This window comes from Cylas formicarius, unplaced genomic scaffold (assembly GCF_029955315.1).
Source record: "Cylas formicarius isolate icCylForm1 unplaced genomic scaffold, icCylForm1.1 PGA_scaffold_5__7_contigs__length_24384050, whole genome shotgun sequence".
Classification (NCBI taxonomy): domain Eukaryota; kingdom Metazoa; phylum Arthropoda; class Insecta; order Coleoptera; family Brentidae; genus Cylas; species Cylas formicarius.
This window is the reverse complement of record NW_026844341.1, coordinates 13663074-13689287: the sequence shown is the minus strand read 5'-3', so window position 1 is coordinate 13689287 and position 26214 is coordinate 13663074. Positions and strand designations below refer to the sequence as shown.

Below are 26214 nucleotides of genomic sequence, written 5' to 3'. Positions count from 1 at the left end.
CAAAAAGTACGTGGACGATGAAGTGGACGAGGCGCTTACGAAAAGGCTACGATCCAAGGACGTCATCGCATCACCACCGCTGCTAGCCCCAGAAGAACAAGCGTTCGAAAAACACGCTTTAGCGGTGGAGCGACTCTCGCGGCAAAACAGGGACATTACCCTGGCGTTGGAAGCAAACAAGAGTAGATTCGCACGTTTGGAGCAACAAGTCGGAACGTTTCGAAGTGAATTTCTAAAGTTTCGCCGCGACCTTGATCGCAAACTAGGCCAGATATGCACAAAGCAAGAGTTGGAAAATCACGCGTTAGTGACGGAACGGAGATTCGACGAGATTGTTCCCGAGGTGAATCGACTCTCCCGGGAAAATAAAGATATAACGAGGGCGTTGGAATTAAAGATTCTCAATCACCCGCCGCAGCAACAGTCGTATCGGCCCAAAAAAAGAGCAGCGGACCAAATTGACGAATGAGTAGTAAAGAAAAGATACAACTCGTGTGGGAACTGCACAGGCCGGCACGTAGAAATTATGCGCGTCGCAGAACTATAATACGAGGGTTGGATGATTTGTGGCAGGCCGATTTGGCCCAGCTCGATCGATATGCGAAACAAAATAAAAACTTTAAATTTATATTGGTTGTTATCGATTGTTTTTCAAAATACGTGTGGTGCGAACCGTTAAAAAGAAAAACGGGTAGTGATGAGACCAAGGCCTTCGCCAAAATTCTAAAAGAGGCACGGGATCGACACCCAAAAAACCTGCAAACGGATCTGGGCAAAGAATTTTATAATGGCAATTTTGCGAAGCTCATGACCAAGCGCGGAATTAATCATTATAGTACGTACAGTAAGAAAAAGGCTGCGATAGTCGAACGGGTAATAAGGACGCTCAAAGAAAAATTGCATCGGTATTTCTCGTTAAACGGAACGTACCGCTGGACAGACGTGCTGCCCTCTGTCGTTCAAGAATACAACAACAAGAAACACAGAACGACGGGAATGAAACCTAATGCGGTGAATAAAAGTAACGCCGATTCACTTTTGAAGAGCGCTTTCAGTCACCTGAAAATATTCGGAGCTAGGAAATTGAAAGTGGGTGACGTGGTTAGAATTAGTAAAGCCAAACACGTGTTTAACAAAGGATACACGCCGAATTGGACCACCGAACTATTTAAAGTGGTCAAAGTGCAGATCACGAACCCGGTGACGTATCTTCTCGAAGATATGAACGGTAAACCTATAATGGGAGGATTTTACGAAGAAGAATTGCAAAAAACGGCCAATCCTGACGTCTATCTCGTTGAAAAGGTTCTGCGCAGGCGCGGTAAAAAAGTTTTGGTACGCTGGTTGGGATTGGACAAGTCGCACGATTCGTGGATTGACGACGCGAATGTATTATAAGTCTCAGTGTCGATGTAACAGTTGTGTCGGGGCGCGCATCATGGAGCAGCAGCAGCAGCAAATATCACTCCCCCCCGAAGAGTTGTACGAATTTTTAACGAGCTACGACATACATTATACGACGCCGCCGCCACCACCACCACCACCGAAAGTGCAACAACAACAAGTAAGAAAACCGTCAAAACGGCGTCGTAGTGCGACGACGCCCCCAAAGCCTCACAAAAAAAAAAGAAAAAGCGAAGAAACGGTTCAGCAGCAGCAGCAGCAGCATACCGGCTCATCCTCCTCCTCCTCCGGTTGGTTCGATACGTTTATCGGCGACGAAGAAAGAAGGGTGGTATGCGAAGCGTTCCAGTTGAAAATGGTTTTAGAGTCGCAGCTGGTGCGAAACGAGGACCGGATCAAAGAGACTGAAACTAAAATTGCCCTGCTGCAGAGCGAGTTACAAGTGGCGCGCCTTCACTCCGACGAATGCAGAAAAAAACTTAAACATTTTGCAAGTTTAGCGTCCTCTCTGCCCGCATCAATCACATAGTTTTTTTTTTATTTTAAAAATATTGTCGATGTTGATGTAAATAAAAAAAAAATCTTTAGTGTTTTTTTTTATTTAGACACACACACACACACTCCTCCAAACAACAACAACAACTAGAACAAAACCTGTTGAATCGGAAGTGAAAAAAAAAAAAACATATTCATTTTACATTAGAATAAAAAAAAGACCAACATAAGCCTAATTTTTTTACAAATATTTTTTATTATTAGGTCGCAACGAATATGTTAAAACAAATCAATTATCGCCATTAAATTATTATATATTCTGGTGTGATCATCGTTTTCTGAGGGATTCTAAAAAGACTAACATAAGCCGAATTTTTACAAATATTTTTATTAATATTAGGTCGCAATGAATATGTTAAAACAAATCAATTATCGCCATTAAATTATTATATATTCTGATGTGAGCTTCGCTTCGAATCTCGACCGTTGGTCGCGGTATGAATGTAAATTGCAGCGCGATTGTGTGCGATGGCGTACCGCCGCCGTCGCGTTTGACGACTGGATGACATCATCGCCCGCCGCGTGGCCGGTGTACGGCAGCGGATGCATGACATCATCGCTTTGCGAAATGTTTGAACGAAACCTTGGCGGGTGAGATCATCGCGTCGCCTGCCTTCGCAACGAGACTTTCGTATTAGTCCGCTGTCGGAATACAGTATATAAAAGGTTTCGATTGTTTGTCATCATTTAAATACCGCTTGAGTTGTGTGTGTGTGTGTGTGTGTGTGTGTGTGTGTGTGTGTGTGATCAAGTCGCTTAATTGACCAAACGATCCGTGTTATCTCAGTGTTAGCCGCGCCACCGCAACCTCCCAAACCAACGCCAAAGTAAGTACTATTTTTTTTTTCTTGAAAAAATTGTCAATATTGAACTGAAGGAATCTACTTTCGTTATAGATGGACTTAAAAGCATTAAATGAAAAAATTGCAGCGAATAAAGAGAATCGAAAACCAATAGTTAAGTTGGGGCAGTTAGACGTTGGTCGACCATACAAGATAGACAAGGCCAGAATAGTAAAGACCCAGTTTGGGGAGGCGGTTCTATTGGAGTTAGAATTATCGGTGGTGTTCCTGCCGAACCGGGTGACGGACAGCTTCCGGCTGAATATAGACCAATTTTCGACGGGCCGCTACAGTCTGGTGTATCGGGGCGTTAAAGAAGTCGGCAGTTGGCCCGCTCAACAATTTGAAATTGTTCAAAATTAAAAATTACGGGGGGAGAGAGAGAGAGACGGTAAGTCTTATTTTTTCAAATATTATTATTATTAATTGGTCGCAATGAATTTCACGCGAACTATTGAGGACGCTCAAAATTTAATTTTGGCTTTTCGTCAAGTGAACAAATACGTGTTCGATAATTTAACGGAAGAAGATAAAAATGTTTGGTTGGGTCGTTTACGCAGAAACATCATTCGGTGCAACAAGATTGTTCGTAGTCCCAAAAAAAATATATCCATGGGGTTACAAAGAAAAATACAGACAACAATTCAACATCTTAAGACTATTAAACAAATGATTTTAAATCATCGCTACCATTTTGGAATGGGGTTGCAAAACAACAGTCCCGTAAATATAAAACAAAGGGTTTTGTGGGAGCAGATCGTGTCTTGTTTCCAGGGAAGAGTTTTAACGGGTGTAATAATCAATTTGAAACACAGAGACGAACAACAGTTTTTAAACGACTGTCTTGTCATATTTAAGAAAAAAATTTCAAAAATTTTAAAACAAGCGTCGCCAATGCTAAAAGTAAATGCCATCGTTTTGCGGGGAATTTATAAAGAGAAAAAGCGACGACCAAGACGTGACCGACGTGAAATATATTTCTACCAAAAATGCTGTCATCGACTTGGGGACGGATTTAAACGAATGGTTCGTTGAAAATGTTAAAAGTCAAATTCTAAATAAATTGTCTGAATTTCAAGAACGCGATTCGGGATTTGCCTTGCAAAAAATTCTTTATTTGGAAATTAATATTAACAAATTTGAAGTGGGTAACGGCTCTTCCTACATTGAATTGCCCCCAGAAATTAAGAGAAAAAATGCATGCATTAATATTCAAAATAATGACGAAGCCTGTTTTTATTGGTCAGTGGTCTGTGCTTGTTTTCCTGTACATCGCAAACAACACTTACCAACTTCATATCCTTATTATAAGGGCGTTTTAAGAACTGAAAATTGCCCAACACCGATGGGTCTAAATCAAATTCATATATTTGAAAAATTCAACGAAATTTCCGTAAATGTGTACGTTTTAGAGTTAATTCAAAATAACAGTAAAAGTTTTTATTCAGTGCTACCGGCCCATTTGACTAAAGAAAAACGCGAAAAACATGTCAATTTACTATTAATTCAAAATAAGTATTATCCAAAAATTAATGATTTTGATCCGGAACCGACGACGGCAGAGGACCATAAATATGAAAAAGAAGAAGAAATTAAATATCATAATTGTTATATTAAAAATTTATCTCGACTAGTGTCGCGCCAGCTTAGTAAACATAACGGTAAAAAATATATTTGCGATAGGTGTTTGAATTACTTCAGTAGCGAAACGCTCTTAAAGGATCATGAAAGGTTGTGTGTCAGTTTGAACGATTATAAAGTGTCTTTTCCCAAATACGACTATGTTGAATTTCGAAACCATATATACAAACAAACCGCGCCATTTGTAATCTACGCCGATTTCGAAAGTCAACTTAAAGATGTAAATTTGGTAATTTCAGACAAAACGCGAAAATATCAAAAGCATGAGGCATATAGTGCCGCATATTATTTTAAATGTTCTTATGACGATTCTTTGTTCTTTTTCGAATCCTATCGCGGCCCAGATTGTATGGATTGGTTCGTCCGACAAATATCTTACTTATCGAAATTTGTCCAATCGAAATTTATTGATATCGCACCCATGGAAGGGTCAATTACTTTCTCTCAAGTTTCGACACATTGTCATATTTGCGAAGAACCTTTCTCACCGAAAGACGTCATTGTCTGCGTCCACGACCATTTTACCGGGAAATTCAGAAATTTCGCCCATCAGGCTTGTAATTTAAATTTTAGAAAATTGTTGATAGTGCCCGTAGTATTCCAGAACCTCTCAGGGTACAACGCCCATTTTATCCTTAGGGCCTTGGGCAATAAAGGGTCTTTAAGTTTGGTTCCGGTCAACAAGGAAAAATACATATCTTTTACCTATTACGAGCCCGTATATAAGCTAAAGTTTCGATTTATAGATTCGTTTAGATTTTTGGGGGCGTCTCTAGACAATTTGGTAAACAGCGTCGACAAAAATGAACTTTACATATTAAAAAAGGAATTTTCTCACCTTCAAGACGAATCAAAACTAAATTTATGGTCATAAAAGGGTGTATTTTGTTATGATTACATAGACGACTACGACAAATTAAATGAGTCCGACATTAGTAAAGAAAAGTATGCTCATGCGCAAAAAGTCTGGTCCGCGTTTGAAATTAAAAACTTGGGCGAATATTCGGATTTATATTTGAAAACGGACGTTATTCTTTTGGTCGACATATTTGAAAATTTTTGAAAAAATTGTATGGTGACGCATATTTTGGACCCGGCATGGTATTTTAGTATGCCCGGATATACGTGGGACTGTATGCTTAGATTCACAAAATGTCGTTTAGAACTGATGCGTGACATTGATCAGATTATGTTTATCGAACAGGGTATACGGGTTGGGATTTCGGTGTGCGTTGGCAATCAATCAAGCAATCAAATTATCTCACATTTTTTGACGTTAACAATCTTTACGGCAAGGCTATGTCGGAGCCTCTTCCCTACGGCGGATTCACATGGTTGACTCGGGAAGAAATTGCCTCCCTTAGCATTAATAATGTTCCAGACACGGGCGGGGTAGGCTATATTTTGGAGGTAGATTTGCAATAGCCTCAGAGTTTACACGATTTACATAAATATTTCCCATTTTGTACCGAGCATCGCGTGCCTCCCAATTCAAAATTACCAAAATTGATGACAACCCTTTTTAATAAAACCAATAACATTATACACTATCGAAATTTAAAGCAAGCTTTAAAACACGGACTCGTTCTTACTAAAATACACAGAGTATTAAAATTTAGGCAATCTTGGCTAAAAGAATATATCGATCTAAATAATCACTTACGGGCGCAAGCCACTACCACTTTTGGTAAAAATCTTTTTAAATTATTTAACAACGCGGTGTCCGGAAAAACTATGGAAAACATACGTAAGCATCGGGTCGTAAAATTTGTTAGAAAGTGGGAGGGTCGTTACGGTGCTAAAAATTTAATTGCTAGTCCCCGATTTCACAATAGAACTGTACTAGATGATAATCTAATGTTGGTTTAACTGAAAAAATCGGAACTTATTTTTAACAAACCCCTTTACATTGGAATGTCAATTCTGGATCTATCTAAAATTATCATGTATTCGTTTCATTACGATTACCTGCTACCCAAGTTAGGTCCGGAGAAATGTAAAATTCAGTATATGGACACGGACAGTTTCATTTACAACATCCATTGTGATGATGTATACGAAGAGGTTATTAAGTCCAATTTAAGCAAATTCGACACGTCCGACTATCCCATTGATAATCCATACAATATGCCTCGCGTCAATAAGAAAGTACTGGGTCTAATGAAGGACGAGGCCAACGGTTCAATAATTTCACACTATGCCAGACTAAGATCGAAAATGTACACTTATAAAATCTTAAACGGAAAAACTGTAAAAAAATCAAAGGGTGTAAACTACCAGATTGTTAAAAATAAAATAACTTTTGAAGATTTTGTTGATTGCTTGAAAAATTTAAAAGAAAAACATGCTACTCAACGAACCATTCGTTCTTATACGCACGAGGTGTTTAGTATCGAACAAATTAAAGTGGCGCTAAGTCCGTATGACGACAAAAGATATCTTATAGCAAACACATTTGATACTCTTCCGTGGGGAGATTACAAGGCACTGTAATTTTTTTTCTCTGTTGTAGACAATGACCGAATTGTTGTCGTTGAAAGATCTATGTATAAAGTCAATTAGTGAAAACGTTCATTCTTTTGCACATTTTCTGCTTGAAACGACCTTACCGAGGACGCTAACGCTACAGATAATGGAAAAATATCCCGAATATAGGTGGAAATATATTAATGCACTCGCTGTCAAATGTGAACGACCACCTCCACCAGATTTGAGTTTGATAACCCGTCAAAAGAAAGTATCGTTGGCACATCGAAATGCCATTTTAGTATGGCCAAGGTATACAGACCATCCTTTTGAGCATTATAGCTATTATTTATGGGAAAAACACTATATAGTGATGACCCGAACATTTCTGTTGATGGTTTGTGAATCTTGCAAAGACGCTTTTATAACTTTTGATGTTGCTATTCCGAAATACACTTTGAATTAGAACCCGAAAAAAAAAAAACGATGATCGCCCCCCATTTCAACGACGGACGGGTTTTCACGGCAGCCCCTCCGAGATGGCGGGGGGGCGGGGACTCTACCAGCGGGGGCTACGCCCGCCCGCGCGGGCGGGCGGGGCCCCCGAACGGCACGCGGGCAAACGGCTCATGGGCGAGCGGACAAACTACGCACCACGGACAACGGTTTGGTTGGCACCACTGACAACGGTTTGGTTGGCACCACTGACAACGGTTTGGTTGGCACCACGGACGACGGTTTGGTTGGCACCACGGACAACAATTTGGTAAGGTTGGCACAACGGACGACGGTTTTGTTGGGTTAGGGCGAGTGACCTTGAACCAATGGGCGAGCGGCCAATGGACGAACGGCCAAAACACAAAAAGAAGAAGAGTGGCCTATGGGCGAGTGGGCGGGGCCCGTGGCCGGGAAGCCAAAAAGTGAGGTTATGTGGGCCTGGATGTCCCTTTATTCGGGCGAGACGTGCTCGTCGTAAACGTGGTGTAAATTCACGTCATCCTGTTTAAACAGTACTATAACGTTGCAATTGTCCCGTATCAGTTGCTTGGGTATTTTGGAGTACGTCTGGCAGAGATAGGCCGCGTCGATGGACTTGTGTCGACACATTGAGAAATATTCGCGAATTTTATTTTGTTTGTCCCACGACACGTCGTCGAAAATGAACACGGAATTCTCTTTCGCTTCGCTGGGGTCGATTATCTCGTCGCTATCCCTGTAAGGAAAGTATCCAAGTCCTTTGGTTTGCTTCATTACGCGAGACAGTAGTTGGTATTTGGGTTGATACAGCGACTTTGAGTAGACGTAAACGTTCTCGAAACGCGCTCCATTGGGGCTGAAGAGTAGCGTCAACATGGCGTTAGTTTTACCGCACCCGCTCGGTCCACAAAACACCGCCCTAAACGAGTTGGGTAACAGTTTTCCGTGTTTGCTTTTATTGTCCCCGCCCTCGCCGCAAACAAAATCTAAATTTTCGATGGGGAGTGCGAGTTTCTGTTGCACCACCCGCATGACTACAACCCTTATTCGACTACCCCCTTTATATATATATATATATATATATATATATATATATATATATATATATATATATATATATATATATATATATATATATGTACAATATATGGACGCGGCGTGTAAGGCCCACGACATTGCTTATTCGCAGAAATGGTTCAAGGAGCGCCGTCACCCAGCCGGGCGGGCACTCTACCAGCGGGGGCTACGCCCCCCCGGGGGCCCCCGCGGGCGACCTACGCGCCACGGACAACGGTTTGGTTGGGCACCACGGACAACGGTTGGCACCACGGACCACGGTTGGCACCACTGACAACGGTTTGGTTGGAACCACGGACAACGGTTTGGTTAGGTTGGAACCACGGACGACAATTTGGTTAGGTTGGTACCACGGACGATGGTTTGGTTAGGTTAGGGCGAGTGGACAATGGGCGAGTGACCTTGAACCCATGGGCGAGCGGCCAATGGTCGAACGGCCAGAAGACAAAAGAAGAAGACCTATGGGCAAGTGGCAAATGGGCGAGTGACCAATGGGCGAGTGGCCAGTGGGCGAGTGGCCAATGGGCGTTTGGCCAACGGACCAAAAAGTGAGGTTATGGGGTCCCTGGAAGTCCCTTTATCCATCTACTGATTATTATTGGTAATAGCGGGTAGTAGTTAGGTAATGTTTAGTCTCCTTCCGTTGATTAACTTCTGTCATTATTGGCCCATTGACCCTAGTGGTGTCGGAACCGAACATCGTATTGCCAGCACCATCGGTCTCTTTTTTTTGGAACTTTGTGAAACTTCATCGATCTTTCTTTCTTTGGCTCTACGATTTCCGCTGGTGCAAGTGGTTGCAAGATTTCAATCCGAATAAGTTTGTGGCATCTCGTAGTTTTCGAGGATTAAACCGGATTGAAATCGTATAGAAGTTGCGGATCGTCGTCTTGTTGGTAGTATTTTGCTTGGACGTCCCCGACATTACAGCCTAGGCTGGATTAAAGCTAACCAACCTAGCACCTGGCACTCTTCACCGCCACCCACGATCATCAGGCGTAAGTTTCACAATTTATTTCACACTTTGCAAGTAATTATGAACTCCGCAACTCATTATTTTGTTTTGTAGGGTTTCTGGTTCTGGTTTTGGTTTTGGATTTGGTTTTCGTTTTGGAACCAGTTTTTGATTGTTGGACTGGTTTTGGCTTCCCATTTGGTACTGGCTTCCCTGGTTCCGGTTCAATTGGATTTGGTGCCTCCTTACATCGTGGACGGCACGTGTTATGAATTCTGCAACCCAAGAATTCGTCAAGTCTTCAAGTTAGCTCGGTTCAGGACGTTGCAGTGCATATCTCCTCGTCCAAGAGGAGATATGCATGACTGGTGAACCCGTAGGCAGCATACAGGACAGCCATCTTAGAGCTTGCCCGACTCGTTCGTTGCTGGTAACTGGAGGATCACAGATAAGCCTCTATTTACGTTTCGGGTAATTTTATTGCTATTAAATACAAATTTCAATTTTTAAATATCGATATAAATTAAAGAGCTCAGTTAGGGTAAAGATAAAGTACACAATAATAGAAACATTTGTCTGTAAGAGTTATTTGTAAACGATCGATCGTAACCAAGCTTCCTGTGCTTAGTGTGTACTTGAGCCAATATATGGAGATTTAAACTGACGTGCCGGTTTATTTATTAATTATTTATTTGGTTATTTGGGTTCGAACTTTGTTAACTTTGTGAGTTTGATGGGTGGCTAGTGAGCAAGGACACTAGTCACTATCACTAACTTATAGTATAGGTTGGGGTTTTGTCCTAGCTGGCGCCCTTCAAAAAAAAAAAAAAAAAAAAGAAAAAGTGTCAATGGCAATACCAATCGGTAGCAAAGTGAGCAAAGTATAGTAGGATTGCTTCGGTTTCCCCTCCACCTTCAGTGGAAAAGAGACGTGGCAATTTTTCTGGAAACCGGGGCGCCAGCTAGGACAAAACCCCAACCACTATAGGCTGGAAGAATTCGTTAGAAATGCTCAAGCTATCAATGTGCCAAAAGACAAAAGGCACTAATGAATTAAGTAAACGTACTCAGATTAGGTAACCATACAGGCCTGTATGAGTCGGTGCTGTTTGCCAATGTCAACAGGCAAATGTCGTAGTACGGCTTCTTCTTGGGATAAAGTTCGTGGATTTCCACTTTGACGACCCTGTATTCGGTCACCTCCTTTTCGCTGGCGCAAATGTTGTACATTCCTAGTCTGACTGTGTAAATGTCCTCCAATTTGCCTCCCTGACTAAACAAACCTGTTATATCGGCGGTAGCCGTAGCAGTGAAGTCAATTACCTAGCAGAGTGGAGGTACTCTTTGAAACAATGAGCTGCGGTGAGGACAATTTGGGGCCCAATCAAAGCACCGCCGCAGTTTACTTGGTTCGAGCGTACCAGCGCCGCGTACCATGGGTACCTGTAGTACCCGACGTCGTAGCCAGCTACGATGCGGTCAGTTTGGATGACATATTCATTGCCCAGGGGTCTTCCGCATTCGCTGCCTACATGGTTTCGCTTATAAGTGGGTCTCAACATGTGTTTACGATTGGCCAGACAAGGGTCTGTAAGAGCGTACAAGCTTATAATGATCGCGGCGTGCGTTGCAAACATAGCAAGGGTTAAAATGTACTCCACACGCATACAGTGATGACCTACAAGCGAAATGATAATCGCGTCTAACGTAATGGTTTGCATAAATGCGGAATATTTGGCATATTTTTTGCAGCGTATCGTTTAGGGAAAATACCGATGCATCTACAGGGCGATTCAGTTAAAGCCTGTTTCCTAGTTCTCAATTATGTGGCAGGTTTTAGAGAGTAAAACTTTACAATTGCAGAAAAATACTTTGTTTGTTTTTTAAGTTTTATTTAAAAAATATAGGAGTGGCAAACCTCAAAGATACATCATAGAACTTCTTATTTAATTGTTTATACATGTCTGACTATAAATAAATAAATGAAACGACAGATAGAATTGGTAGAATTGTGAATTAATAAGTCAACGTAAGTCGCTAATGAAAAATGGTAACATAATAAAAGAAATAATGACGAGTTTAGTGATGTTTGGAATGCTTAATTAAACATTGTAATAGGTGTTTTTTTTCGATGTATAGAACTTTAAGTTGGCATTACTGTTCAAGATGGTGACCGATTTTTTAGCAGCAGTCAAGTGATTTATTTTCAGTTTGGTTTGGCAATTCATCATGAATAGACTCATGCCTGAACAACGCTTGCAAATAGTGCAATTTTATTTCGAAAATAATGGTTCTGTGCGGAATACGTATCGCGCACTACGTCCATTTTATCGTCGACAAAATCGTCCATCAGAGCAGTTAATTCGATTAACCATGGAACGTTTTCGCACCACGTTTACTCTTATTGTTAATTCGCGTCCCCAGCGACGTCGTACGGTGCGTACAGAAGAAGCTATTGCTGCTGAAGAGCGTAGCATTGAGGAAGACCCGAATGAGTCCATCTGCCATTGAGCACAGGAATTGGATCTGTGTCCATCCACTTTATGGAAGATTTTGCTGACGGATCTTGGTGTACGTGCTTACAAAATCCGACTCGTGCAAGAATTGAAGTCAAACGATCATCAAGTAAGGCGTAGATTCGTCGAATGGGCCCAAAACGAGATTGCCGTTGTTCCCGATTTTCATAAGCGAATTTTGTTTAGCGATGAAGCGCACTTCTGGTTGAACGGCTACGTCAACAAACAAAACTGCCGCATTTGGAGCGAAGCTAATCCTCAAGTGTATGTCGAAACACCGTTACATCCAGAAAAACTGACTGTTTGGTGCGCTTTATGGGCTGATGGAATCATTGGCCCGTACTTCTTCAAAAACGATGATGGCCAGAACGTTACAGTCAATGGTGATCGGTATAGAGCTATGATTACTAACTCTAACTAACTCTTTCATTCCTGAATTGAATTACCATGATGTCCAGGAGATGTGGTTTCAACAAGACGGCGCAACATGTCACACAGCTCGTGCTACAATCGATTTATTGAAAGACACGTTTGGTGACCCCCTAATTTCACGTCTTGGACCTGTGAATTGGCCTCCAAGATCTTGTGATTTAACACCGCTAGAGTACTTTCTGTGGGGCTATGTAAAGTCATTGGTCTATGCGGATAAGCCACAAACGCTTGACCATTTGGAAGACAACACAAATGTTGGAAAAAGTCATCGAAAATTGGACGTCCAGATTGGACTACATCCGCGCCAACCGTGGCGGTCATATGCCAGAAATCATATTTAAAATGTAATGCCACAAGATTATCTTTCGGATAAATAACATTAATGTCAATTGAATAATCCATCGTTGTTTTATTGCAACTTAAAGTTCTATACATCGAAAAAAAAACACCCTATATGATAGTAACCTTCAGAACCTCCACAGGCTACATGAGCCCATAAATTGCAACTTTAACACTGTACCCATGGCTCTCCAGGTCTGTCATTGCAATAAATGGTTTCGCAGACTCGACATAATCGGTATTCACTGCGTCTTCGTCACTTTCAGAGCCACTGCTCGACGTAGCTTTTCTCTGGCGTCGAACGACATGCCTACCGGATCCTTCTCTGTCGTGATTACGTCTGACACCGTGTCCACGTCCGCGTCCGCGTCCACGATTCTGTGCTAAGCGCAAAGATTCGGTTAATTGATTTTTGTATGGTGATGACACCTTTGCTGTAGCCTTTCTTCCACGATTAGCAGTCCTAGTCTTGATCGTAGAAATTGGGTGAATGTTTTTCCTGGGGAAAAGCATCATAGGTGGCACAAATATACCCGATGCGTTCATGCAGCAAACATAGTGATTCTCATTCTGCAGCAACTTCTTGCCATTTTACCTAACACCTGACTGCACGATTGTCAATCCAGTTTTGTCAATATTAAAAATCCTGCCAGCAGGATTAGTTTTTCTCATTTCGGCTTCCAAAATATCAAAAAATTCTTTGACTGCTTGACGATTGAAGCCTTGAGTACGAGCATATGATGTCCTCATTGGTCTGCGTAAAGATAAAGTGTCTTTATGCCGGTTTAAAAAGTGATCTAACCAAGCACGCCCTGCTGCTTCATTCTTAAATGTATTAAGAATACCATTTTTAACAGCTAACTGATAAGCCGTTTGCCGAACATCCATTCTAGTAAGCCCATAGTACCTGGACTCCATAAACAAGATATACTCCACTAACTTTTTTCCAGCTCAGCTGGAAGTACACGTTTCCTTTCTAGTGGTTTATGTACAAGCAACTCTAAAGATTCTGGAAGGTTGTTTACTAACCGTTTCAGTGTACAACTAGGCACAGAATACATTTTTACAGCCTTTTTATATCCCATGACCTTACTTCATTAATTGCTGATTTCATTTGTTCAGGATCCCATTTTTTTTGTTAAACAAACGTATCAAAAATAATTATTACAAATTTAATTTTGTCTTTACCTTTTAATTCTCGAAGAAGAACAGTTCAACGTATCCAATGTCCGAACCATAGACAACTATATTATATTAGTTGGTTAGTTGTCCGAACACAATAGCCACAAAACTATTTATAAACAATTACCAAATTAAAATCACAGTAGTTTAAGTTTTACCGGAAACGAGTTTCAACTGTTTCGAATGGCAATCGAACATGACAGGCTCTGGTGGATTTGTAAGGTACTAAATACGTATGGTGCCGGGAGCATCCCGTAGCGCATAAAACATACTAGATGGCGTTTTTCAAATATTAAAATATTGAAGGGGACAATATATCCGCAGGGGCCACATTACCACCTTTTCCTCTAATATTAAAAATGATTTCGAGAGAGACCACATAGGGTTAGACTTCTAGAACATATTAAAAGAATTCACAACACAGTGCTTAAAACAAACCAATTAGCTAATCACTTAATTGATTATGAAAGGGAATCCAACGATCCGCGACCCGCTAGGTCAACTACAAAATTGCCAATCACAAATAAACTATCGGAGCTACTCAAAATCCACACTTAACCAGTGGTTTTATGACGTAAGATTATCTTCACCGGATTGCGTTCGACCACTTAAAACGAAGGACGCCGATATATAGTATGGGCGTGGATAGAGTAGCGAAAAAATGAATTAACTAATATTTCTTGAAAAAATTGTTTCATGTAGCCCTTCAGAAGAAATGGCAAAAATATTACTGTAAAGTTTACGTCAATAGTCATTTGGTCTGATGCAGCGTTCAGGGTTATAAAAAGATATAAACATATAATTTATTATATAATTGTAATATTTAAATTAAAAAAAAAAAAATAAAAACTGTCCCGCATGTGCATTTAAACAGTTGTTCTCTAACTTTTTTTCATTTTCAAGAAATGAGCACCCACACTCACAACTTTGTGACAGGTGAATGTGGAAATCTAGTTTATGATGTAAACATGAAATATTCTAAAACTAATTCATTTACAATTAAGCAATTAGGAGTGAAAAACGATGAGGTCTGGAGGATAATTTCAAAAGAGCTGAAACAATACACTTCTGAAAGTACACGAAAGTTAAAGACATTATGATAGACAAAAATACTGGAGGAAAGCGAATTACATTTGACTTTTTTAAGGAGTGGACTGAAAAGTGCTAGAAGATACAGATATGCAGTGTGAAGAAAATGAAGTTCTAACAAAAATGACAAAAACAATTTCTGCTACAAAAAGCAAACAAATGTTGCTTTCAAAACAATTAAAAAATCTTTCAGATCTAATGAGAGAAGAAGTGGCGAGTAAAGAACAAAGTAATGAAGGAAAACAAGAGAGCATAAATGTATTTAATAAATATTTCACATTCTTAATGGCAACGGAAATACGTAAGGCTAGTGAAAAATAGTTTTTATTCTACAAAATATTTTTGCCAAGGTGTTTAGAGAATATTTGTTTTATTTTGCAGTTGATTTTTTAGCTGTTTCGCAAAAATATATATGTTTTTAGTTTATTTTATAAATAATGATAAATAAGATATTTTAACACACGTATGATATCGGCTGATGACCCCTTCATTGCACCGAGATAATGACTAAAAATCAATTAGGCTTTAGGTTTTAAAAAATTTAAAGTTTGCGTCTGTCATCAACGCTTATATTTATTTTTATTTATTTGAGATGTATAAGACATTTTTTCTCTAGTTTGAAGGAGTTTCTTGTTTTATGAAATAGCGAAATAGTCATTCTAAAAAAAAACGAAGATCGGCTTTTAATGGTTTCAATTTTCCAAACACCACAAGATAAATACAAATGCTTCGGTTAAAACCAAGGCAGGACATTTCTGTAAGGGTCGCCCGCATGTGGTGTTTGAAAATAAGTCATTAAGGTCACAGCATTGAGACGCATTTAAGCTGTCTAAAGCATCAACCCAAATTTAATGGTAGCCGCTCGACATAGCAACAAGATCTTTCTGTGGTATAGAAGGAAGCTGCAGTGAGCCCTAGCAGACTGGCAAAAATGAAACGCTTAAAGAGCCAGTGCCTTATTCTCCATAGGAAGCGTTAGAAAATAATTTAACAAAAAGTCATCGTAATTAGAGCTAAAGAGAGGAACTGCGATATTTACCCAAGTTATGTCTCAGGAAAAAAGGAAAGTCTACCCAACGGGATACAAATTTAGGAGACAAATGCATCGTTTCCACTGGCATGTTTGCTAAACTACATAATTTCAAGAATAATTTTACTGTAAGAATGTATTCTTATCAATTTATTTGAGTTTTTAAAATGAGAACTATCGCGATTTGTATTTTTTTTCCATTCTAATTATATTCAAAAAATTTGCAACTCATCCTGTGATGACTCTAGCAAATTTGCTACTACACTACCACTTTGGTTGGTTTTTAATGACGTCTACAATCTAAATGATTTGGTAGGTCGTTTAAAATACGATACACAAAAGAAAAAGTAGATTTTAAATTTCAAATTCAAGTCCACATATTCTAGAAATTATTTGGACATTGTGCTTAACAGTAATCCATGGCAGGACACCTTTACAAATCCCCACACATCCCAAACTTGTTCCAACAACGAATCACCTTCAACATTCATGAAGGTTCAAAATTTTCAATTAGATATTTTTACGTCCTATTACACTGCAGCATAAGATTTTTAGAATGTGTGCACCATATGATCTATAAAGTTAAAATTAAAGTATGAAAAATTACAAGAGAACCTAACAAACTTCAACGAAAGAAAATAAATTGTACAAAATCACTTTTGGGAGAAGCTAAGTTTGCACATGGACAAACCTAAACCAACTTATGGTCCAATGATCGATATTTGTAAGTTTATATCCTTGGTTCCTCTTCAAATCTTTACTACTTGTCGTCCACTTTGGTGAAGATACTGCTGGATTAAGAAATAAACTTTTCAAGCAAGATCGTTAATACCACGCTAGCAGAGTAAGTAACTTAGAAGATCAATTTTGTCGTGGTCTAGATATTCTTATTTCCAGTGCCAGCTTTCTAAAAATTTATATTTAGTGGTTGATCAATAATTTAATTAATTTTAATAAAAAATTCTCGTTGGTATCAGGTAAAATTTATTGTTTCAATTTAATTAAAAAAGATAAAAATATTAGTGTTTAATATTTTGCGTTGTTATTATTAGTTTTAAACAGTTAAAAGGTTTTCTAATAATTCTGATTGAGATTGTGGCCATTCGGACCATATTGCCAGGGAAATTTGACAATTGCGTGATAATAATAATAATAATAATAATAATAGATTTATTGTTATAACCATCAAAGTTACATAGAAATAATTACATAACCAAAGTTAAATAAGTGAAATAATGGTCAACAATAGGCCTTGTTAGGGCAGTCATCTAGAAGTTCTAGATACTGTTCAGGCCTCAATTTAACAGCGAAAATATAATAATAAAAAAATTGATAGAATTTATTTGAAAGCGCCAAGCGTAGATACACATAATTCTAAAGAAAACAAAAGAGAAGAAATGGAGGGGGAAGGAAAGGAAAGGAAAGGGGCACATGTTTTGTAGAAGAGCTTAATATTAGTGCGTACGTAACAACTGCTTTTTGAAATTATTCCTAAACGTCGAGTTGGACTGATTAATATCAAAATTAGTAATAAAGTTAATGCAAATGGCTATATTATAGGAATATGATCTTTTAAATAATTCTTTGCGGTGACGGGGTATAACTAGTCGGTGTCTTCCACGCAGATTCAAATTGTGTATTGATATGTTAAGAGTAATTTTTCTGTATAGATAAAAAGGTAATTTTGTTTTAAGGATGTTGAAATAAAGGGAACTCATTCGTAATTTGCATCGAAGGTGCATATTAAGCCACCCTGACGCAGCAAGGTACGGGGAGATATGATCTCTCCTTACCCCATAAATTAGCCTTAGACAAGAGTTTTGAACCTTCTGGCACGGTAACGATCGGACGCATCCAGGCACGGTCCGTACACAGCACTGCAGTGATTAAATTGTGACAGAACAAGTGATTCACACAGCAACTTACGAGTTCCCTGACAAAGTATATGTCTATTGCCATAAATTAATTTTAAATTAGCATAGGCAACCCTTAGTTTATTAGTAATATGTTCTCTGAAACGCAACTGCGAATCAAGAGTGAGATCCAAGCTTTTGCATGACTCAGAGAGTGGCAATTTTATGTTATTAAGTTTAATTGTTATGTTATACTTTGCATGGGTGAAATGATTATCATTTCCAAAGAGTATTACTGAAGATTTATTAGGGTTAAGCTTTAGGAGGTGATCTGTTGCAATGTTAAAAAAATTTGATAAATCAGTATTGATGACATCCTCCGCGATAGATATTTCTTGAGGAAAAAATGAGTAGTAAATTTTAGTAAAATTAAATTAGTAAAAAATGACAGTTGCATTGGTGGAGGGCTCCAATAAAGTTAAAAGTAAAAATAGTGTACAACAAGGGACCAAGAATGCTGCCCTGTGGAACACCCATGCGAACACCTAGGAACGATGACTGCTGCTGATTGTAGACAACCCGTTGTGTCCGACCTGACAAAAAGGAACACAGAAACTTTCGAGCACCTTCGGAGAAACCAACGTAATGGAGAATGGCCAAGAGAATTGAATGATTTATCATATCAAATGCCTTACTGAGATCCAACAATATTAAAGCCGTTATCTTTCCATCGTCAGTCGCTCTAAAAATGTCATCAGTAATGTTCAGCATGGCACTCTCACAACCGTGATTGGGTCTAAAACCAGACTGTTTCTCTGGTAGAATATGATTAGAATTTAAAAAGTTTACCATTTGATCGTTCATAATTCTTTCAAGTACTTTAGATAGAACAGGCAATATGCTAATTAACCGCAGGTGACTAAATTCGCTTGGATTGTTTATTTTCGGTAAGGGGATGACTTGTGCCCGCTTCCATGTTGACAGAAAGTACGAATTTAAGATACACTCATTTATTATATGCGTAATGTATGGGGCAATATATGGACATCAAAGAAGTATTAATGATATATATGAGAATCTCATCTTCCGTGGACAATACAAAGTCAAAGTGATCCGTTCTGTCATTTAACCTATTATTATAATAAAAATTCAGCAGTTCTTGAGTGGGGCTATCATTATTTTCCACACTATTTATAAAAAAAATATTAATTTGATCGACATTATCTAAGTGACTTGGCAAAGTACCCCTGTTACATTTACAACATTAAGTTTCCTTAGTTCGTTCCATTTCTCTTTGGCATTACCATGACAAAACTTAGTTTTTAAATAAGCTTTTTTCTCTGATCTAATGGCCGAATTTGTATAATTACGTAATTGTTTATAATGCTCGTAATATGCTGGAAGTTTAGTCAGTTTAAATTTTTTTAGCGCTTTATTTCTCAGCTTTTGTAGCAGTTTTATGTTTTCTGTTATCCAAGGCGCATAGTTATAGTTTTTATTCTTCCTAAAGCGTTTTAACGGCGCATGCTTATTAAATAGTATTTAAGAGGTTTAGCTTTTCTTCGATGTCACAAAAATAAAGTAAGTTATTTAACGGTAAATCTAGTAGATCCCTCTTAAACTCCTGAAGATTAATGGTTTTTAATGATCTATAATAAAAACTTACAGGTTCATCATCTGGCAAGTCTAGACTGAATTTTATGTATGTCAAAAAGTGATCAGCGATGTTATTGTCGACAACTCCTACATCAGACACGTTTTTTACGTTGGTAAATATTAAATCTAAGAGCGACATAGAATGTAATGCAATGCGGGTAGGTTCTTGTATATATTGGTCCATATTGAAAGTAGAAAACAAAGAAGTTAATCTAGTTCCAAGATCAGTATTTAAATTAAGCATATTTATATTGAAGCCACCAAAGCAAATCAAATCAGTTTTTCAACACGGCAGAAGGTTTTTCAAAAATGCTTGATAAAAATTTAAAAAAAGACTTTCCGTGGCTATCCTTTTGTGAGCAACTGCGACGACCGATCCGATATTAAAGAGATAAAATAATGCCGTTATTCGATACATGCAGGCACGTTTGAAAGATGCGTTTTCAAAGTTCACGCCCAGATTTATTTTCAAACAGACGCGATCAAATAAACGAAGCTAGGCGAGGATTTGCAGATGTTTTACGCGCCGTGAAAATTTTATTTTTACACTTCGAAAAAGCGCCTGCGGATATTTTTGAATGCATTTTTATATATTTTAAAGTATGCGTGGAACATAATCACTTTTCGATTAATAATAGAGTCAATGGCGATGGCTTAACGTATAGCTTAAAAAAAACAAATATACAAATGAACAAAAAAGAGTTGAAAGAGTAAATTTTAATTACAATATGAAAATTATTTAAAAAATAAAGAAAAATGATTTATTCATCGCCTGACTCGTTATGAGCACTATTTATTCTCAGATAACATGTGTAGCGTATTAGTTAAAAATTAATTCGACACGGAAAAATAAACATTTATAATTTTATAAAAAAAGGCACAACGAACACATTAACTCTTCGATAATAAAACAATTTCCTTGCAATATTCTGAGGTCACCGGACAAGTATAACACATCTAAAACTTCTAAAAATAGCTGATTTGTTTATTTATTTACAAAAAAAGTCTATTTAATAGGCATGAAGCAAAACTAATAGATAGGTTGCAGTAAAATGGAATATTAAGATCATGAAATTTAACCTAAAATCTAACCTAACGTTAGATAATAGTAATAAAAAAGAACAAGAGAAGAGAAAAATACTGAAAATTATAATTTAATTTATAGTTTATAATTATAATGGGGCAATAACATTGAGAAATTTATTATATATTTGTTTTTGGCGTGGACAGATAGAATGTTTTGTTACCATGTCTAGAATTTATTTCGGGAACAAACAAAATTAGTCTATATAACATGCCAGCGCAATTTAAAATTTTCAATACAGTTATTAAATAATGGTAATCATGTCCAAACCTATTTAATAATATTGTATCATACATATTTCAAAAGTTTATGCTAAAAAGTTTTTGAACGGAAGAGAGTTTTATAAAAATATGATAATCATTTTTCCCAGTTACACCCATGGTGGTGAAAGACACTACTGCATTGCACTTGGCTGTACTAAGCGGCAAGTTATTATAGACATATTGTTCATTTGCTTCGAACTACGCTGGAGCGTAAGACAATCTTCTAAACACTCAAGATCGTTAGCAATGACATTATGAGAATAATAATGGCCCCAATATTGAGCCTTGAGGAACGCCTGAGAAAGCAACGTATGAAGAAAACAAATTAGCAAGCGATTCAGAAAATTCAGTGGATCAGAATTTAGCAATCTAGCCGATCAACCGCTTTTGAAAAATCAAGATATATGACGTCTACTTGAGAAACTTCATCGATATCTTCAGAAATATTTTGATTAGTTAAATTCGTAATGGTGGATCTCCCTTTAAGGTATCCATGTTGTTGGGGGACTACTTGGGTCCCAACAACATGAAATATCTTGTCATGTAGGAGGGCTTGTAAATCTTAACAGAAATTACAGATAGTGAAAATAGCCCTATAGTTTGGGATTTGCTAGTTACAGTCTTTTTTGTGTACGGGAAAAATTTAGACATTTTTCGTATACGAGAAAGTTCTTACTTTGTTAGACATGGATTAAAAAGTATTACAAACGGTTTAGTCAAAACAATGGGACAGAGATGCAGGGATTAAAACTGGACTCATTGAAAATAAAGATTTTTTTTTTCAGATTCGGAGAAATTCTTTGCTTCCATTTTCAGAATGGTATGAATTACGAAAAACATTAAACTTCTTGAAAAAACCACCGCCGCGAATGTACCCCTGAGATTTCGCTTCTGTTTTTAACGAACTACCAAAACTTCTTAGGATCTTTTTTAATGTCATATTTAATTTTAATTATAAAAGTACATATTTTAGATTTTATCTTCGACATTTGAACGTTTTCTGAGCTACTACTCCTACTTCTGAAGCCTTTGTGACATCCGGTTTTTTTTCATATTGTATATAATATTTCAATTAAATCAAGGAGGATACTTTTTATTAGCTGACTTTCCAAAACGAAGAATACACATGTTAATAATTTAACACATTCCAAGTCCAAGCATTTAAAATTATTATGCAGCGACATAGGAAAGTCGTGTTTTCTATTTAAGGAATGAGGAAATTGAAGTAAGATGTGAACAGCTTAGCAATATCACTTTTTGAAGATATCATAGACTTGTGATAGACTTGTTTAAGACATATCAAAATCCCTCTCTAAATAGCGTGCGTCGTATATTTCAAGATTTGTTTTTCAGAAATGGCACATTGGGGAACTTTTCTATACAACGTGTATTAGGGAAACGGATGTTTCTAAAAATAAAAAAACAATTGGTAAATGAGCCAAGAGAAAATGCTTTTGAGTTTCTGAAATAGCCACCAGAGGGCGTAATTACCATCTTAAATTTTTATACAAATTTTCCCTTCCTATCCAACAGTTTGGATACCTTTGGTCTAAGGAATTAGAATTCGGTGTATCAATGTTTTACTAACGTTCAAGTCCAAACTTACTCTTTTTATGCGTCAGTTTGGATGAATGTGGACTTAGGGAAGAGCCTTAATGACGTTTTCCTCGTCCCTAACTTCGGTCGGTTTCTTCTATGCACTGGATTAGGATGAACTCGCGCAAACATTTACTTAATCGACTAAATACCATTCTACTATAATAACATATAATAATGACACTGAGAAAACAAAATCAACATGTCATCTACTTCGGCAGACGAATAAGACATCAATTAACAACATGATAGGCATCACAATGTATAGTCGGTACGATTTGTGATGGCATAGGCGGCAATAAAGTGCTAGACAGAATAAAATACTTATAACAAATGTTGTTATTGTACGCACATACTTAGAGATGGATTCATGTATAGTCTATGTCTATGTAATATTATGATAATTTGTTCCATAAAAATTGAACAATATAACAATACTAAAAAAAACAGAAATATTTTGAAAAATGCAATCGTGTTTGATATTGAGATTCGATTTTCAATGTGTTGTTTGTTGAGTTTTTACAGGATTATTTATCCATCTCCTTTAAGCATCTAAGAAAAACTTTTGAATTTGCTTCAGCTTTAAAAGTATCATTAATTATCATTAACTAATATACCGGTTGCTTCCTCTACTTGTTACTGTCACTGCCACAAAGTACCAACGAGTAATCTCTTGATGGCTGCTTCTAGCATAAAGCCACGATAACCTAGTATATTGCAAATAGCTACATGTCCGTTGTAAATGTTTACCTTCCTAATGATATAAACCACATATATTGGCTAAACTATTTTCACAAAGACATTGCAACTGCATAAACTTGAAATTGGAAAGGGTCTGTTTGTGGTAAAACATCTCTTCTAATTGCCACATCTTCTCCAGCTTGCACCAGGTCCTCGTTAAAATCTTCATTTCTTCAAAGAATTATGAAGTCAGCGGAACGAAGCAATGAACGCAAATTCTCTTGAGTAGCGTTCCCGTCTCTCAGTTTTCAATAGAAACAATGGAGCCTGTTGTCGAGGGAACTACGTCCACTTCTTTGGTTAGTTCTACTTCCATAGGGTCTATATGATGTTGACATGTTGCCACAGGTTAGTGCCCAATTTCAATGAGGATCTATATGACGTTGACATGTCACTGGACGTCGGTGACGTAACTGATTCGCGCGTCCCGGAAGATATTTTATTCCCGGACGAGTTATGCCGCTACCTTCGGGAAGAACTGAAAACCTGTACCCGCGAAAACTGCTTCTTGAGGAAGGACATTGCAGAAAAAGAGAAACAAAACGAAGACACCCAACGCAAGTTGCTAAAACTAGAAACGAAACTCAAGGAGTACCAGGACTCGTCCGACATGGTCGCCGCTACTCCCAATCACTTGGTCAGCGCCAAGATCGTCGAGATCAGCAAGAAGCTGCGCGAAAAGTGCGCAGAACTTGAATCATGCAAGTCCAAGTATGCGAAACTTGAAAACTACGTCCTCGAATTGGAAAATCGATCGACTCGTTGCGAACCAATTGCAGAATTCAGATGCGAAGACGTCGAGACGAAGCGGCTGGAAGAAAAGCTCCGTGCTACTTCCAACAAGTTGGTGGAGGCGAGGGACGCCAATGCGCAGCTTAAAAACGACCTGAAAACTGCCAACGAGTACCTGAAACGAGAGACGGGGGAAGAACTGACTTCGTTGCTCGGCAATAGCAAGTGGAAAGGTAAATCTGAGCTGATTAACGAATTGCAGAGCAAAAACAGGGAGCTGAAGGACAAAACTAAGATGATGCAGGATACCCAGCAGAGTTACGCAAAGACATACCAGAAATTGACGAGCCTGGAACAGGAAAGCAGAGACGTAAAGGCGATCAACGAAGAACTGAGGAGAAAAATCGAAGCTATCAAGGCTCGAAACAAAGCTTTGGAGGCAGATAACAAGTAAAGTATTTACAGTTAAAGTATTCTACGTTGAACGAACACTACGAAAAAGATCAGTGCTTCATCGCTACCTTGTCGGCTCAGGTAGTTTCTTTCGAGGAGCTCAGAAGGGACGTAACAAGGGAAAAGGAATGTTTACTGGGCAAGGTCCGTAATGAGAAAGAGCAACTGTTTCTAGAGGTGCAAACATGCAAGACTATAATAAACGAGCTACGCCAACAGCTCGAATCGAAAAATGAGCAAATTACTGAACTGAGAAAAGTCAAAGGCGTCAAGGAGGACGAGGAAGAAATGGTCGTAGCGGAGTGCTACGATGCCGAACGAATTAAGATTTTAGACCTATTCGAGACTCAAAATAAACGACTAGAGGATGCGCGAAGCGAACTTTCCAAATGTCAATTGGCGCTGCGAAAGGAAAAGCAGAAATCTGCGAAATTAGAATCGGCGCTGGCTAGAACTGAGGCTGAATCTATATCGTCTAACAGATACCGTTCTACCACATTCTTGGCATCTGTGCGTGTCCCGGATGAGTCATTGAGCGATAAGCTAGAGCTGGCTGAGGAAAATATTAAAGCTCTCACGACTAAACTCGAACTAGAGCGGCACGAGAGGCGGACGGATTTAAAAGAGTTTTCCGCAATCCTAAAGTGTTCCAGCAATTCCAGCAAATAAATAAAATTTAAGATCCGGCATATTTTTAATTAAGGTGGTGATAATTAATGTGTTATTTATTACCGTTCCCACCAACAGTTAGTATATTGCTAGGTGAACTTTTGTTTTCTAGACTACTTAAGTCTTTTGCAAGTCACTTTAGGTGGTACCTACATTTAGGTGCTCAATTTTAAATACAACCACAAAATTTTGCTAAACATATCTAATAAAACAGATTTTTGCTCGCTAGTTCCGTAGAATGAATACGGAGTTGAAATTTTTGAGGATAATCTTGAATTCCTCGAATGGTTTTCCAGATGTCAATGGTATCCTTTATAATTTCTATGAAAATAAAAGATTTAATAGAGAGAACAAAACCTGCAGAAGATAGGGCTGAGTTATGTTATCTCTTAGATGGAATCCAGATTCAACTCAGCAATATGTGGTTTCAGCTGATCGGGAGTTTATACTTAAAAACAAGGTGGCAAGAATAATAACCTTTCCATGTCTGTACATCTATTATCAACTGCTGGAAGTACACGGAGGCACACACCTGCTCATTCTCTAAAAAGTATGCAACACATATTAGTACGCATATTACAATACGAAATTTAAGTATTTAAGTATCATCAAATGTTAAGGCAATGAGTTATAAAACATTTAACAGTTATGCAACTAACTTCCTTTAAAAGCACTGTTGCTATTCCGCACTTCACCATCATGATAGAAGATGCTATCAAGGATCTTTTAATTTAATCTTGGCTATTTTGTATGTAATTCTTCTTTAATGTGTAATACTCTTGTTTCGTGTTGTTCATATTTTACTGTTTTGTATGTCACGCCATTTTATATTATATTTTTATATTTTATCTTTATATATATTATATATTATATTTTTAGTTGTACAACATGACTTGCGACAATAATTTTTTTAACCAGAAGGTGATCAATAAATTATCTATGGCACCTGTTAGAGAACTTGAGGATCTTGTCAGGATCTGGAGAAAAAAAATGGATACAAGAATTATTTTATTGCAATTAAGTTGCATATTTATATAATTCATTTATTATTAAAGAAAAATGCCATTTGTCAGCCTCCATCTCATGTCCGTTGTTGAACGTATGCCTCCTTTAGTCTTTCTCCGCAGTTCCACTCTTGAGGTTTTTGTGTGTGTCAGCATTT

The 26214-nt window shown here is 38.0% G+C and overlaps 3 protein-coding genes across 8 annotated transcripts; 2 read left to right on the top strand and 1 right to left on the bottom strand.

Annotated features, from left to right (window-relative positions):
- Window positions 1-2193: 2193 nt before the first annotated feature.
- Window positions 2194-10077, top strand: LOC132701951 (uncharacterized). 6 transcript variants are annotated; one of them, XR_009618837.1, is made up of 4 exons: window positions 2194-2786; window positions 2856-3192; window positions 7375-7674; window positions 8575-10077. XR_009618837.1 is itself a non-coding variant. In XM_060670302.1 (3 exons), the coding sequence occupies exon 1, from the start codon at window positions 3709-3711 to the stop codon at window positions 5314-5316; it is 1608 nt and encodes a 535-aa protein (XP_060526285.1). In that variant the 5' UTR covers window positions 3222-3708; the 3' UTR covers window positions 5317-7674; window positions 8575-9084; window positions 9144-10077. The 6 variants fall into 6 exon arrangements, 3 of the variants coding, with proteins under 3 accessions (XP_060526285.1, XP_060526284.1, XP_060526283.1); XR_009618838.1 differs by lacking the exon at window positions 7375-7674 and having other exon boundaries at window positions 2837-3192; XR_009618836.1 differs by lacking the exon at window positions 7375-7674 and having other exon boundaries at window positions 2202-2786.
- Window positions 10078-10470: 393 nt separating this feature from the next.
- LOC132702392 (serine protease 48-like) lies at window positions 10471-11054 on the bottom strand. Its single transcript, XM_060670984.1, has 2 exons — window positions 10741-11054; window positions 10471-10690 (listed from the first exon to the last, which is right to left on the bottom strand). The coding sequence occupies exons 1-2, from the start codon at window positions 11052-11054 to the stop codon at window positions 10471-10473; spliced, it is 534 nt and encodes a 177-aa protein (XP_060526967.1).
- Window positions 11055-23586: 12532 nt separating this feature from the next.
- LOC132702391 (rho-associated protein kinase 2-like) lies at window positions 23587-25052 on the top strand. Its single transcript, XM_060670983.1, has 2 exons — window positions 23587-24348; window positions 24396-25052. The coding sequence occupies exons 1-2, from the start codon at window positions 23587-23589 to the stop codon at window positions 25050-25052; spliced, it is 1419 nt and encodes a 472-aa protein (XP_060526966.1).
- The last annotated feature ends 1162 nt before the right edge of the window (window positions 25053-26214 follow it).

Bases quoted from the DNA above. Each gene is read 5' to 3' on its own strand.
- LOC132701951 (XM_060670302.1), top strand. From the start codon at position 3,709: ATGCCATCGTTTTGCGGGGAATTTATAAAGAGAAAAAGCGACGACCAA.
- LOC132702392 (XM_060670984.1), bottom strand. From the start codon at position 11,054: ATGTTTGCAACGCACGCCGCGATCATTATAAGCTTGTACGCTCTTACA. The intron at 10,691-10,740 runs GTAATTGACTTC...AGGTTTGTTTAG, and splicing joins GAGTACCTCCACTCTGCTAG to TCAGGGAGGCAAATTGGAGG.
- LOC132702391 (XM_060670983.1), top strand. From the start codon at position 23,587: ATGTCACTGGACGTCGGTGACGTAACTGATTCGCGCGTCCCGGAAGAT. The intron at 24,349-24,395 runs GCTCGAAACAAA...AAGTATTTACAG, and splicing joins GAAAAATCGAAGCTATCAAG to TTAAAGTATTCTACGTTGAA.